Genomic DNA, 16,805 nt, shown 5'->3' on the forward strand with positions numbered 1-16,805 from the left:
TGCTTCTGATCTACTTGGTCTAGGCTTTTGAGAGAGTCTGCATATCAAATACACAGCCTGTATATTAAAAAGACTCAGTCTGTGTTTTAAAAACTTTGAGACATACAATTAATTTTCCCCCTCATATTAATTAACTAGTGATTTATATGACTACACTTTACTAGGAGTGTACATAAACAACATTCCCACCACCAAAAGACTGTGACCCATCCCACCTACCCAACCCCCCCCCCCACTGGCCCAGGAAGCCGCATGTCTACCCCTCACCATAGGGTTTTTACTTTGGTGCCCTACTTTCAATTTAGTCAGATCCTGCTTTTAGTTTCCCTTTCAGATCTTTTTAGTCAACTTCTGTTGATGAGTGGGATCATCCCATACTCATCTTTATCTTTCTGACGTAGCTCACTTAATATAATTCCTTCTAGCTCTGTCCAAGATGGGTCAGAGAAGGTGGGTTCATTGTTCTTGATAGCTATATAATATTCCATTGTGTATATATACCACAGCTTTCTCAGCCACTCATCTGTTGTTGGGCACCTGGGTTGCTTCCAGGTTTTAGCTATTATGAATTGTGCTGCTGTGAACATAGGAGTACACACCTCTTTTTGGTTGGGTATTATGGAGTCCTTGGGGTAAAACCCCAGGAGAGAAATTACTGGATCATATGGAAGGTCCCTCTCTAGCCTTGTGAGAGTTTTCCAGACTGCTCTCCACAGAGGCTGGACCAATTTACGTTCCCACCAGCAATGTAAAAGGGTTCCTCTGTCCCCACGGCCTCTCCAGCATTTGTTGCTGCTGTCCTTTTTGATGTATGCCGTTCTTACAGGAGTGAGGTGGTATCCCAATGTTGTTTTAATTTGCATTTCTCTGACAGTCAGTGACCTGGAGCAGTTTTTCATATGTTTGTTAACCTTTTGGATCTCCTCTGAGGTGAATGTTTTGTTCATATCCTCTGCCCATTTTTGGATGGGGTCATTTGCTTTTTTGGTGCTAAGTTTGTTGAGCTCTATATATTTTGGTGATTAGTTTCTTGTCTGATGTATGGCATGTGAAGATCTTCTCCCATTCTGTGAGGGGTCTCTTTGTTGGTTTAATAGTTTCTTTGGCTGTGCAGAAGCTTTTCAATTTGATGTAGTCCCATTGGCTTGTTTTTGCTTTAGTCTTCCTTGCAATTGGGTTTATTTCATCAAAGATGTCCTTGAAGTGTAGGTAGGAAAGTGTTTTACCAATGTTTTCCTCTAAGTATTTGTTTCTGGTCCAACATCCAGGTCTTTGATCCATTTGGAGTTGATTTTTGTTTCTGGTGAGATAAAGTGGTTCAGTTTCATTCTTCTGCATGTTTCAACCCAGTTTTCCCAGCACCATTTATTGAAGAGAGCCTCTTTCCTCCATTTAATACTCTGGGCCCCCTTATTAAAGATTAGATGTCCATAGGTGTGGGGGTAAAATTCTTTACAATCTAGGGAACTTACTCTTTGATATGTGATGCACAAATATTTTCCCTTTCTTGTCATTTGCTTTTTTAATTAGCCCTTTATATTATGTCCCATCTTTGTTTCTTTTTGTCTTCTTTAAAATGAGAATTTCTTGTTTATTTGAATGTTTTTCTTCCGTCTGTCATTTTGAGTATTGTAAACATTCCTATTTTAAAGTCCTTGTCAGATTCATGGTACTCATTTTTAGAAAAGTTGGAGTAGTTTACATCACAAGCGTTGATTTTATTGTCTAGATTTCTAAGCATTAGTTACCTTGAGGTGTTAGGATTTTGGTGTCTGGACTCATTCCCTACCTTTCCTTCTCTTGAACCATTTTGTTTTTTGTTTTTGCCTCTCCCTGACCCTGAAGATCCAGGAAGTTTTAACTGTGGGCAGCACATGGTTTTGTTGTTGTAGTTCCACCTTTGTGGGAAGACAGTCCTTTAACATCCTCTGGCTTCCTGCTGTGGACCTGGGTCCCCTCTCCCATCTAGTGTGTGAGATTTAATGTCTGCTGTCTTCCCCCACACCTCAACCTTCAGCCTCCTCACTGCTTGGTGTTGATGCTCTGCCTCTCACACAGAGATGATTATCTTGTTTGTGAGCCAGTATTTTATCTGTCACTTCTGTGTGTTTGAGGCAGAGGGACTGTGTCTATGGAGTCTTCTTAATAGGAAGCAGTCCTTTATACTCCAGAGGAGAGAAAGGGAAAAAGGTTTGTAGAGACTAGAAGGAAGGAATAGCCGTGGAGGAGAGAATGTGGCAGTCTCAATGCCAGCACGTTACTGAGTTCCTCCATAATGTGTGTGTGTGTGTGTGTGTGTGTGTGTGTGTGTGTGTGTGTGTGTGTGTGTATGACAAAACCATAGGATAAGAGGGGTACAACTCCACACAGTTCCCACCACCAGAACTCCATATCCCATCCCCTCCCCTGATAGCTTTCCTCTTCTTTAACCCTCTGGGACTATGGGCCCAGGGACATTATGGTTGCAGAAGGTGGAAGATCTGACTTCTATAATTGCTTCCCCGCTGAATATGGTCCTTGATAGGTTGATCCACATTCCTAGCCTGTCTCTCTCTTTCCCTGGTAGGGTGGGGCTCTGGGGAAGTGGGGCTCCAGGATACATTGGTGACATTGTCTATCTAGGGAATTCTGGTTGGCATCATGGTAGCATCTGGAATCTGGTGACTGAAAGAAGAGTTAATATATAAAGTTGTTGACTAATCGTGAACCTAAAGGCTGGAATAGTGCAGATGAAGATTTGGGGGTCTCCATTTTGTAGATAGCTAATAAGCCTATTTTAGTTTTATTCCAAAGGGCATGTGGCTTTACTAGTCTTTTATTTTTTTCTTTTTTTCCCCCCTGAGCCTGAAATCTGATATGCAGGTGGATCCAAGTTATTGTCTGGGGAGATGATGTCATGGCTGGGAAAAGGACCAGAAAGCTGGATCAGGGAAGAGAGTAGCTCCCAAATATGGAAAAGGTGTATAAATATTGTTGACTGTAAACCCCATCGATTTGATGTGATCTGGGGCCCATATTCAGCTTAGGAGCCTATGTGACCTCTGCATCCCTGTAGATCTGAGCTCACATTCTGTGGTCATGAGTAGGAACATTCCAACCTGTCCCAATATCAGGACCCATCTTCCTCAGGTGGAACATAGAGTATGTCCTTCCTGAGTTTGATTTTATCCAGGTGATCTTCAAACCTACCCCCAACCCCAGTACTTAGAATAGTCTCTAGACCTGGGTCTCTGTCTTCCACCCCCCATGTCCCCAGCTTTAGAGGGAGGGTGTAAACTAAACTGGGAGCAGGAAAGGCCTGGGTCTGAGGACTCTCCCATTAATGCTTCTTTGGCATCATTCAGCCAACATCTGTGCTCATGGCAGGCACTTTACTAATCCCTTATCTGTTCTTGAGCTACAGCAGCTCTAAACAGTCCTGAATAGAAGGTACTGTTAGCCCCATCTTAGAAACAAAGAGACCAGTGCTAAGGGACACAAGTGGTTTCCTTGCTTCTCCCAATTAGCAAGTACAGGCCTGGGGTTTCCATGCTGTCCGGATGCAAATCCCAGAACTTTCATGCTTCTGAAATATTCAGTTTCCCTTATTGCCTTCTCTGCCAGCCTGTTGTCATTTCTTGGGAGGCACAATGACCCTAAAGGGATGAACTTGTAGCACACTTACTTGTAGAAACATGACTCAGCTGCATGTGAATTTGAGCCTGTGGAGGCTCTTTCCTCCTCTGACCCAGAGATGGTGCTTCTCCTGCATCACATGAGGAGATACAACCCCAGTGTCCTGACAGAGAAGATGCGGGTCTGTTTTCCTCAGATGGTTCTAGAGTTTATCAGGACAGACAATTCTTTCAAGGTCTGCCTTTCCCCGGGCTTCAGCAGAAAAAACAAACATCCTGCTACTCTTTACCACATCGCTCTGATGTTTTCCCATATAATTATTTTAGCTATGAATTTCCTTGCTTACTGTCCATCTCCTTGTCTGAAGAAAGCTGTGTATGAGAGCCCCTAGGAAGTGATAGATAGTTGATTTTTTTTCCTGTGCAACGCAGGGCCTCACACTTTTGTGATAATATTGAGCAGCCTCCTCACCAAATTTTCATCCTTCCTTCCATCCATGTATCCTTCCTTCCTTTCCTTCCTTCCTTCCTTCCTTCCTTCCCTCCCTCCTTCCTTCCTTCCCTCCCTGTCTCCTTCCTTCCTTCCCTCCCTGTCTCCTTCCTTCCTTCCCTCCCTCCCTCCTTCCTTCCTTTCTTCCTTCCTTACTTTGAGTGAAGGGAAACATGAAAAGAGGGAGAGAGGGAGGAGAGAGAGAGAAGAGGTAAAGCATCACTGTTCCACGATCTACAAGCTCCCCTGGTGCCATCCACTAAACTTTCCTGTGGTGCTAGGGTTCATACTTATACCCTCACACATGAAAAACATGTGCCCTACCAAGTGAGCTATCTCCTGGTCCCCAGCTTTTAGGTAAATGGAAGACAACTAACTCTAATTCTTCACCATTTAAGCTTTTCTCCCCTATTTTTTATTCATTGTTTTTTTTTTTTTTGGTTTATTGATTTAGTGTCTCTTTTTAACTTTATAGTTTTATTGAGTAGTATTTTACAGTATAGTCTTTTTTTAAAAAAAATCTTTATTGGGGGATTAATGGTTTACAGTCAACAGTAAAATACAATCATTTGTACATGCTTAACGTTTCCCAGTTTTCCACATAACAGTTCAACATCCACTAGATCCTTCTCTGCCATCATGTTCCAGGACCTGAACCCTTCCCCCACCCCGGAGTCTTTTACTTTGGTGCAATACAGCAACTCCAGTCCAAGTTCTGCTTAGTGTTTTCCCTTCTGATCTTGTTTTTCAACTTCTGTCTATGAGTAAGGTCATCCAATATTTATCCTTTTGTTTCTCACTTATCTCACTTAACATTTCTTCAAGCTCCATCTAAGATGGGATGAAGAAGGTGAATTCACCATAACTAATAGGTCTTTTTTTTTTTAACCACTCTTGTCACCAAACGTCTGTGTCCCTATGTCCACCCCTATAGATAACCACTGTAATTCTCCCATAGTCTTAGATATAGGTTGACTTTTTTTTTACATTCGTATACTCAATTCTCCATATTCTGCATATGAGTCAAACCATTCTGTGGTTGTCCTTTACATCCTTACTTGCTCTATTAAGCATAATGTCCTCCAATCCCACCTACTTTATGCCAAAGAAAATCAGAACATCTTTTTTTATTGTTGAGTAATACTTATGGAGTATATGTCCCACAACTTTTTTATCCATTCATCTGCCAAAGGGCATTCTGTTTGTTTTTGCTATTGTGAATAAAACCACTATGAACATGGTAAACTTTTTAAAAATAATATTGTTTTCATATATTTTATTTATTTACTTATTTACCAGATAGAAATTGAGAGGGGAGAAAGAGATATAAATGGAGAGAGAGACACTTGCAGCTCTGCTTCACTGCTTATGAAGCTTTCTTTTTGCAGACAGGGATGGGGGTCTTAAAACTGAGTCTCTGTGCATGATAACAGGTACCCTCAACCAGGTGCATCACCACCTGGCCCCATTTAAACTTTCTGTGGCTTCCAACAAATGTACTTTTTCCTCATCAGAAATGGACTCATTGGATGACAGTTTCCTAACCTTAGTTGTTGAGCAATTTTGAGCTAACATATAAAGAGTGGCTCACAAAAGGTCATCCTGTAGTCCTCCTCTTTGATATAATGGTTAATTAGCACCTTGACACAGATGGGGGGCAGCAGAACTTCATTCAGACCTCTCCCAGCCCCGAGAGCATTGATGTCCTCAAGCCTTGAGCTTTGGCCTTCTCACCTGACAGAGCTGGTATCCTCAAGAGCCACTGCCACCCTGCTTTAACCTCTGCCAGCAGGATGGTGGCCCCCAAAACACAGAACCAGCTCCAATTAGGAAGCTTTTCCAGAAGCTGCAGGCTTTGAGGATAACCCCAAAGAACCAGCTCCTTTTACATAAGCCTTTTCATTAAATGTTCTTCTATACTTTCCAGAGTTCTTTGAAATTTTGTGCCTGAACCTTAATGTTTGACAAAGCCCAGGTCTTTTGGGTGATGGAAAAGTGCACAATAAGGAGGCCTTTGAGAGGCTGTTGAATGGCATAGGCACCACTTCTCAGGGTCCCTTCATCTCTAGCCTATTCACCTGAGTGGAGGAGTGGAACCTCAGGTGTAGGAGGAAGTGCTTCCTGGCCAGTGGCTGTCTTGGCTTTGGTAATGGAAAAGACTCCAGTATTGACTAAGAGACTGAGTCCACCTAGATCTTCTAAGCACCAGGGAATAGCTGTTTTGTTTGTTTGTTTTTGTTGGGGGGACTTCCAGGCACATGGTGTAGATTGCTGGGCTGGACTGTGATGTGACAGTGGCCCTGTGCTCACAGGCTCTCAGTATTGTTGGAGAATTAGCATCACACACATAGTTTTACTGGGACACTTCTATGCCAACAGGAACATTATGTCATGAGTGTAACACTAAAAGGAAGTTTTTAAAATTGATTTAATAATGATCAACGAGACTGTAAATAAAGATAAAAGGAACCTTTTATTATCATTGCTACTATATTCAGGGTCCTTAAATATCTTATCTCCTTTGAGCCTCATAATCTGCTCTGGGGGTTAGCACTCAGTCCAGGTATCCACACAGTGATTTCCTGAAGGATGGGCAGGTTTGACCTCAGGGGATCTGCTTCTGTTTGGGTTTTAGCATTTTAGTCTCTTGACTCCTGATTCCTTACTCTTCCCTTGCCAAAATGAAACTCAACACTCTAACTGAATGCTGTGTGTATCCTAAGTCTTGGCTTCCCTCTGAGGTGCCTCCTCCACCTTGGCTTTGCGATGTGACTCCTCCTGCATTGGGCAGTCATCTCCAGCTCCCAGCGGAAACACTGACACACAGCTTGGTTTTCAGATCAGACCTTCACTACGGTGCAAGCAAGGCAGTAGATGAATCGCTGATGTGTCTGGATGCTGGTTCTCAAACCCTGGTGACCAAAGACTGGCAGAAAGGTCCTCCAAATGGGCCTGATGCAGGATCAGGTGTGAGTTCTCTGACCTGCCTCATTTCACAATCTGAGAAGGACTATTTTTTAAATTAACTTAATTAAAAAATAAAGTAAAATAAATTTTACTCTTTTAAATGTGATGCCAGGACCTTCCTTATGTGTGAGACCCCTGCTGAGCAACCACTCTGGGTCAGTATTTTTCATACTTTATTTTAGAGAGAGAGGTAGAAAATGACAGACAGAGAGAGGAGAGACACCACAGCCAGCCATGAAGCTCCTGCAGTATCCTTGTGTTCCCAGATTTGAACCTGTGGCCTCGCATGTGGCAGTATGTGTGCCTTACCCACTGAACAATCTTGGGGCCCCTAAATTTCACTTCATTTTATATCATTTTCTTTTCTTTCTTTCTTCCTTTCTTTTCTTTTCTTTTTGCCTCCAGAGTTATTGCTGGGGCTCGGTGCCTGCACTACAAATCCACTGCTCCTGGATAGGAAAGAGAGAAATTGAGGGGGTGGGGGGAGAAAGATAAACACCTGCAGACCTGCTTCACCACTCTGCAGGTGGGGAACCGGGGGCTCAAACCGGGATCCTTCCTCCGCTGGTCCTTGTGCTTTGCACCATGTGAGCTTAACCCACTGTGCTACCATCCAACCCCCATCATTTTATTTTCTTTGTACAATCTCTTTAAAATATTTATTTATTTACTTTCATAAGAGAAAGAGATCAAAGCACCGATCAGCTCTGGCATATAGTGGTCCCAGGGATTGAACCTGGTATTTCTAAGGCCTCATACAAGTCTGTTCTACTATCTCCCCATTCCTAAGCTTCCTTCCCACCCCTTTACCCTGGGTAATCACCATGGTTCTCATAAAGTCTGAGAATTACTTTTGGTTTTATGTCCCTATAGGAATTACTGTGCTGTAATTTCTTTGTGTTTTGACAAATACAAACTGTCTTATATTCTCCATTATGGTATCACACAGCATAGTTTCCCCCTCAAAAATTTCCCCCAGCTCCAACTAGTCAACTCTCTTCTTATCCCACTGGAAATCCTGGCAACCATTGATGTTTTTTTTAATATTTATTTATTTATTTATTCCCTTTTGTTGTCCTTGCTGTTTTACTATTGTAGTTATTGTTATTGATGTCATTGTTGTTGGATAGGACAGAGAGAAATGGAGAGAGGAGAGGAAGACAGAGAGGAGGAGAAAAAGGCAGACACCTGCAGACCTGCTTCACCGCCTGTGAAGCGGCTCCCCTGCAGGTGGGGATCCGGGGGCTAGAACTGGGATCTTTACACCGGTCCTTGTGCTTTGCACCATGTGCACTTAACCCACTGTGCTACTGCTCAGCTTCCACCATTGATGTTTTTACTGGTTCTATACACTTGCCTTTTCTAGGATGCCATATAGCAGGAAGCTTGTATTACATATGCTCTTTGATTAATTTTTTAAGCATTTCTGTGTTTTAAATATTTCTTTTTATGAGAGAAATCAGAGTGTCACTAAGCTCTGGATAAGGTTGTGATGAGAATTAAACTTTTGGGCTTCAGTCACACAAGTCCTGTGCTCAACAACTAAGCTGTGTCTCAGCCTTCAGACTGGATTCTTGCAACAGTGTACAGTTGGGATCTGTTTATGTCTACTTGTGCTTGTAACTAATTTATTTTAACTGTAGAATAGCATATCATTGTGCAAATGGACTGCTACATGTTAGTTCTTTTACCTATAAAAGGACATATGTATGGATTGCTTCCACTTTGGGGATGGTTATAAATAAAGCTGCAAATTTTTGTTTGTTGGTTTTGTTTTGTGGCCATAAGTTTTCAAAGCAGTGAGTTCCCTTTGCTGAAGGAATATGAACAGAAACAGGGGATTCCCAGGTGGATGTGTGGGTGAGGAGGGTCACAAATCAGATGGGGCTATGCACACACAGCCTGCTTTGTCCTTTTCAGAGCCACAAAGTGCCAAGTTCTTTGTTCTCCCAGACAAGAGGTGTACAGGGTCCGGCCAGATCTGCCACTTTGATTTTCTTGTGCCATTCTTTCTGGGTATCTGTTTCTCACATTGTGCATCTGATTTTGAAAGGCTCTGCTCTGACCAATGGGGGACTAAATCTGCACAGCTCTGTGAAGAGGAAGCTGGAAACAGATAAGGACTATGTCTTCGACAAGAGGCTCAGGTACAGCGTCCGCCAGAATGAAAGCAACTGTCGATTTCGGGACATTGTCGTGAGGAAGGAAGAGGGTTTCACGCACATCCTGCTATCCAGTCAGACCTCGGATAATAATGCACTGACCCCTGAGGTAAGAGGGATGGGATATGAATGGATGGTGAGGCTGGGGTGGACCTCTCCTTCAAAATAGGGCACTGCCCTCTCTGTTGCATCAAGAAATCGAGGAAAATTTCCAGGATTTATATACATGATATGCAGGCCAGTTTATATATTATCTATCTAATCTTTGTGATCAGGTGACACTTTACAGATGAAGACTCTTAAAATAAACTATTTTATAGTCTGACTTAGGACACAGAATTAGTCAGGGGGATGCCCCAGAATCCAAGCCTCTTCTTTTGGGCCTTTCCAGCTATACTGTATTGTAACCAACATGTTCACTTTCTTTGTTCTAGATGACTAGATCCACTGAAATTACTTGAAGTTTTCTAGAGAGATAATCCACATACTATGAAGATCACCTTTTCATAATACACACATTTTTAGTATATTCACAAGGTTGTGTAACCTTCACCACAACCTAATTTAAAAATGTTTTATCACTCCCCCCAGCACCCCGTACAATTTGATCAGCAGTCATTCCCATTCTCTCTTCTGTATATTCCTGGCAACCACCAGTCTACCTCCTATCTTTGTAAATTAGCTTGTTCAGTACATTTCACGTAAATAAAATCATCTTTGGTGACTTATTCATTCATGGAACATTATATGTTCAGTGTTGATACATGTGGTAGCATGTGCCAGTGCTTCTATTTCATTGTTTCAGTGCTTCTATTTCAGCTATGCCACACTCTTGGCTATGAATTCTTCAGTTGGGAGGCATTTGAGTTGGTTCTACTTTCAACTATTATAAATAATATTACTATAATTATTTTTGAACATGTTTTTGAGTGATATGCTTTCAGGTTTTTTTTTTGTTTGATTGATTGTTTTTGATATATTCCCAATTGTGGAATTTTGCTGGGTCATATGGTAGCATTAAGTTTAGCTATTTAAGGGCCTGCCAAATTACTTTCCAACGTGGCTGCATCATTTCACATATGCCAGCAATATATGAAGATTTCAGTCTCTTTTCTTCCTCAACATGTGTTATGGTTTGTCATTTGTTAGTGGAGATGAGGTTGTATCTCATTAAGATTTTAGGGTTTTTGTTGTTGGTAGGGCTTAACTTCTGGGTTTACTTTTTCAGATAAAGATAAAGAGACAGAGAGAGAACTTCCTCCAATGCAGAGGGGGGCTAGACTTGAGCTTGGGTCACATGCATAGCAAAGCAAGTGTGAGCTTTATCCAGGTGGATTATTTGGTCAGTCTTTTTAATTTTAATTAGCATTTTCCTAATGATTAATGGTGTTGGAAATCTTTCATGTTCTTATTAGTCATTTGTATAGATTCTTTGGACAAATGTCTGTTCAAATCCTTAGCTAATTATTGAAATTACATTTTTCATTATTGAGTTTTGAGAATTTTAAAGCTTCTTTTTAAATATTTTATTTATTTATTTATTGGATAAAGACAGAGAGAAATTGAGAGAGGAGGGAAAGATAGGAAGAAGAGTGACAGACACCTGCAGTGTTGGTTCATTGCTTGTGAAGCTTTCGTCCTGACACAGTGGGGACCAGAGGCTTGAACCCAGGTTCCTTGCACCTTGTAACATGTGAGTTCAACCAGGTGCACCACAGCCCAACCCCAGGTTTTAAGTATTCTTTATATAGTCTGGATCCTAAATGCTTATCACATACATAACTTGAAAATATCCTTTCTTTTTAAAAATGTATCTTATTAATTTTATTTATTGGATAGAGACAGAGAAATCAAGAGGAGAAGAGGAGAGATGGAGAGAGACAGAGACACCTGAGCACTACTTCACCTCTTAAGAATCTTTCCCCCCTACAGATGGGGACCAGGGCGGCTTGAACCTGAGTTCTTGTGCATTGTAACTTGTGGATTCAACTGGGTGTGCGACCACACTGGCCCTCTGGTTAAACCTTGATGGTGTCCTTTGATTTGGCATGCAATGTGTTTTTTTTTTAATTTTTTAAAAATTTATTCATAAAATAAAAAAATCCACATATAGAACCATAGGATAAGAGTACAATTCCTCACAGTTCCCACTACCTGAGTTCCATCTCCCATCCCCTCCCTTGATAATAGCTTTCCTATTCTTTTTTTTTTAATATTTTATTTTTATTTATTCCCTTTGTTGCCCTTGTTGTTTTCTTATTGTTGTAGTTATTATTGTTGTTGTCATTGTTGGATAGGACAGAGAGAAATGGAGAGCGGAGGGGAAGACAGAGAGGGGGAGAGAAAGATAGACACCTGCAGACCTGCTTCACCGCCTGTGAAGTGACTCCCCTGCAGGTGGGGAGCCGGGGCTCGAACCGGGATCCTTATGCCGGTCCTTGTGCTTTGTGCCACCTGCGCTTAACCCGCTGCGCTACAGCCCAACTCCCAGCTTTCCTATTCTATATCCCTCTGGGAGCATCTCTTTAAAAACATATAGAGTCTGCTCTATTTTATATAAATATTCCTGTTTTATGTTGATCATGCTTATGTTTTGGCAAATAGAATAAGGAAACAAATACTTGATGCAGGTAGGTTGACAACATTCAAAATAAGTGAAAAGACTTGGTGGAATAAATGTGGGAAAGTTCCCCTTTAAGCAGCCCTGTTCAACTGGAACAAAGCACATTGTGATTAATGATAAAAATGATAGTGGTGCCAGTGAACATTGGCTTTTCCTGTTTTATGTTTGCTGTTTATCCCTTTTCATCCCACCAGTATTTTCTAATGTAAGATTATTACAACACACACCTTATAGATGAGAAGACTTGGCTTATAGAATGCAACATGCCTAGGGTTCAGTTTGAGTGAATGTAAGCTTCTAGAGGCCAATGTCTCTAGCACTCAGCCCAGCAAGTGGCTCATTGAAAATGGTTGGCTTTGTGCCCCCTGTTTCATGCCCCTTCAATCTCCTGCATTCTAATTTCCATAGTCAAAATAATGATATTTGAGGCTTGACTTCAGGTGCTTGTTTTGGGGGGTGGACACAGTCAAGGAGTGGCCACTCACCAATACTGGGGGTCATAGGATGTCCTGGGATTACACCATGTATCCAGTACACTTGTCAAAGCCCTGGAAGTGGGGTGCAGTGGATTGAGTGTCCTTGAACTTATTATTTTTTTTATGGTGGCTGAAATCCTCTACTTTTTTTTTTTTGCCTCTAGAGTTATCACTGGGGCTTGGTGCCTGCACTATGAATCTACTGCTCCTGGAGGGTATTGTTTTTTCCATTGTATTGGATAGGACAGAGGGAAATGGAGCAAGATGGGGAAGATAATAAACACCTACAGACCTGCTTCACCACCTGTGAAGCGACCCCCACCCCTTGCAGGTGGGGAACACTACAGGGACTCAAACCCAAATCCTTGTGCAGGTCCTTGAGCTTCATACTATGTGCACTTAATCCATTGTGCCACCACCTGATGACCCCTGTCCTTGAACTTACAACCACATGTCTTATCATTATGTTCTATATGGACCGTGGCTGTTTTTAGGCAACTGTTGAGTATGACTGTCTGGAGTCATTGTCAGTCTTTGAGGGAACAGACTAAATGCGGCTAAAGCCTTTGCATGTTGTGGGGATGGCAGTTGTCTGTTCCTCCTCCTCTATGCATGGTGTTTTGGGGGTTGCCTTCTCTTCCATTTTTAGCAGACCTTCTTTGGGGTTGTCTGTTGTGTGAACCTCTGCATAGGTTTCAGAGAAGTCCAGAGCCTTCGGTTTGTACCTGAGAGCTGTTCTTCACATGCTTATGCACCTGGAAGCCTTGTTATTTTAAGCTCATCACAAAACATCCACATGAGACCCATTCTTCTTGGATTTTTTCTACTTCACTACTTTTTAAAAGCATGTTTTAAAAAGGCGCAGCATTTCCCTTCGATAAAGTGAATAAATGTGAAGTTTCTCAGTTCATTCTGTCATTTTGAAGCAGCTTGTGTGTTTACTGTTATCTATTCATCACAGAAATCGTGCTGCATTCAGCTGATTTATGATGCCCAGGTCCTCATTTCCTAGGACATAGGTTTGGTTAATTAGGGCTTCCATTTCTAACTGGTGTCTGTCAGTAACAGAACAGGAGGGAAATGAGGGGAAATTACTGATCAGATGTTTTCAGCTGTCTCAAAAACCACAGTGAATTGACTGCATGAATAAATTGGCTAACTGGGTAAACTAGCTCCCAAAGAAAGATCTGATTGAAATGAGAAGTGAAGTTAAAGGAGGGATATAGATGTTGGAGTCTAGCAGATTCAAGTTTGAATCCTACCTCCACCAATATACCATTGCTGTTACTTTCTGTATAATTGGATAGAAACAGAGATAAATTGAGAGGGAAGGGAGGGGTCAGAGAGGGAGAGAGACACCTGCAGCTCTGCTTACCACTTGTGAAGCTTTCTCCTGCAGGTGGGGACTAGGGGCTTGAACCTGTGTCCTTGAATACAGTAATGTGAGCATTTAACCAGGTGTACCACCACCTTGCCCCTCCACTTCTGTTACTTTGGGAAACTGCTTTGATTCTCTAAAAGTTATACTGTATCTTAGTGTGTGTGTGTGTGTGTGTGTGTGTAGGTGAGGATTAGAAATAACATCTGACCAGCAGTAGATCACTTGCTCATTCCTGGAGGAACTGAAGTGGGGACATTGTCAAGGTCATGGTTAGATTTCTTTTTCTGCTTGTTTATAAGACACTGATTGGCTTGGCCAATCAGTAGAAATACTATATTACTGTAGAAATTCATATATTACTGGATGTGTTAACTAGATTCTGAAGCTAGCAGGTATACTGTAATATTTCTTCTGTCTGGAATATAGCATAGAACCTGGACAATAAGGAAAATTCTCTTTAAAGAAAGAGCCAGATTTTTAAAAAAAATTGAGAGTAAAAGCCTCTCCACTTACCTACTAGCAGAACACCACAAGCTGCTCTCAGTTCCTGGTGTCTGTGTTATTCGCAACAATATCTCACAACCCCACCACCACCCATGGTGGTACTCTGAGCATTTGGGACTCACTCTTCACACCCTTCCGCCAGTCATCCTCCCACAATCACACCACTCCAAAGCTTATCTAATTTTTTGTAACAACTCTCTACTATGTTAACTTCTATTTTCATCAACAGGCTCATGGGCTGTTTTGTCTGGAGTCTCATAATAACCTGCTAATAGCCCTGTCCATTTTCACATTTGTTTCCCTCCACAAGACAACCAGAATGAGCTGCTGTAAAGCGCAAGTCTTGGGGCCAGGTGGTGGCACACCTGGTTGAGCACACAGTGTGCAAGGACCCAGGCTCGAGCCTCAGTTCCTCACCTGCAGGGGAAAGCTTTGCGAGTGGTGAAGCAGTGTTGCAGGGGTCTCTTTGTCTCTCTCCCTTTATTACCCTCTTCCCTCTTGATTTCTTGCTGTCTCTATCCAATAAATAAAGATAATAAAAATAATAAAGTAGGATTCAACTTCCGGAGGCGGAGCTACGAGCAGCAGATGGTTTTCTCTCCTCTCCTCTCCTTTCCCGGATCAACTAGGAATACCAAAGGAGACCACCCGGACCGAAACAAGACAGGACTAGAATAACCACAGGAATCCAGTAAATCACCGGTGAGTACAAACACGTGTGGCTGGTGACAGAGAGGAGAGAGGGGCCTAAGGAGAGATTAAGTGACTGCTAACAGTTCAGCAGTTTATCAGTTGAGACACCACCTCCAGTCTGCTCCACCAACAAGGGGACAGCTTAAGGGAGGAGAGGACTCCCCAGAGACTCACCAAGTGCAACTCTGAGTCTCCATTGCTACTACCCTCAGAATCTGGAGCAGCAACAGGAAGGGACACCAGGGGACAGAGATCTAACCAGGAAACTCAGAAGACCTATACCTCGGTGGCATAGCTGAGGGGCTATGAAAGTCTCTTTGCATAACCACTGGATTATCTCTGCCACACCCTGCTTTATATCTTGGTCAGGAGTCAGTGATTAAGCTAAGAAGCCTATTGATAGTTTAAAATCCCTCAGGCTCCCATATCCTACAGGGAAGGAAAAAAAAAAGAAAGAGGCTTTTAAACCACTGAGCTCCAACTCAGGGATTGAAATAACTGTTAACTTCCACCACTGTGAACCCTTTAATTAACTTACTTAGACACAAGTCAATCCAGGCAATAGTGATCAATAATTTGAAAAGTACTGATAAAGGGAACTCATAACATAATATGTAAAATGGTTAAAACAACAAGAAAAAATATTGGAGAATCGAACCAGAACAAGAGTCCAGCTAAAAGTCCTCCAGAGGGTGAAGCACAAAATAATGAGTTCAACATCCAAACATTAGCTAAGGAAATAATAACAGGAGTGTGTAAAGAATTTGAAAAAATTGTAATCAGAAATGCAGGAACAACAAATGAGAATATGGAAAAAAATACTAATTATCTCATGGTTATTAGAGAGCTGAAAGCTGAAATCGCTGAGCTAAGAATGCAACTAGCTGAACAAGCTAAAACAGTATCAGAGCAGGGCAACAAAATAGTTAACTCCAGAAAACAGTAGAGGGCAGAGATAATAGAATTTATGAGGCTGAAGACAGAATTAGCAAGATTGAGGATGAATTAGAGACAACTAAAAAAGAAGTAAGAGATCTCAAATAGAAATTAAGAGATGCTGAAAACAACAACAGAGCCCTATGGGATGACTTCAAAAGAAACAATATACACATTATTGGCATACCAAAGGAAGAAAGAGAAGGAGAGGAAGAAAGCATTCTCCAGGCCATAGTAGCTGAAAACTTCTCTAGTCTAGACAACATCAAAGACATAAAAATTCAAGAAGCCCAGAGGGTCCCAAACAGAATTAACCCAGACCTAAAGACACCAAGACATATCATACTTAGAATGGGAAGGAATAAGGATAAAGAAAGGATCCTGAAGGCTGCAAGAAAAAAACAGAGTCACCTACAACGGAAAACCCATAAGATTAGCAGCAGACTTCTCCATACAAACACTACAGGCCAGAAGAGATTGGCATGATATCTATCGAGTGCTCAATGAGAAAGGCTTTCAGCCAAGAATACTATATCCTGCTAGACTGTCATTCAGACTAGATGGAGGCATCAAAACCTTGTCAGACAAGCAACAGTTGAAGGAATCAACCGTCACCAAGCCTGCCCTGAAAGAAGTTCTGAAAGGTCTCCTATAAACAATCAGACTACCACAAATAGGACATATATCAAAACACTCTAAAACTCTACAAGAATGGCATTAAAATATCTTCAATCTTTGATATCAATAAATGTCAATGGCCTGAATTCACCTATTAAAAGACACAGAGTAGGAAGATGGATCAGAAAACACAACCCAACAATATGCTGTCTACAGGAAACCCACCTAACTCAACAAGACAAACACAGACTTAAAGTTAAAGGTTGGAAAACTATCATATAAGCCAACGGACCACAAAAAAGGGTAGGAGCAACTATTCTCCTATCTTACATGATATACTT

At 41.7% G+C, this 16,805-nt stretch overlaps 1 protein-coding gene across 1 annotated transcript in view; it reads left to right on the forward strand.

The window, feature by feature from the left end:
- Nucleotides 1-16,805, forward strand: part of CDYL2 (chromodomain Y like 2) — a 212,081-nt gene that overhangs the window by 160,227 nt on the left and 35,049 nt on the right. Inside the window, exon 3 of the mRNA XM_060185123.1 lies at nucleotides 9,125-9,342. Within this exon, the coding sequence (XP_060041106.1) occupies nucleotides 9,125-9,342 (218 nt within the window). The remainder of the gene's footprint in view (nucleotides 1-9,124; nucleotides 9,343-16,805) is intronic.

Source organism: Erinaceus europaeus, chromosome 2 (genome assembly GCF_950295315.1).
Source record: "Erinaceus europaeus chromosome 2, mEriEur2.1, whole genome shotgun sequence".
In the NCBI taxonomy this organism is placed as follows: Eukaryota; Metazoa; Chordata; class Mammalia; order Eulipotyphla; family Erinaceidae; genus Erinaceus; species Erinaceus europaeus.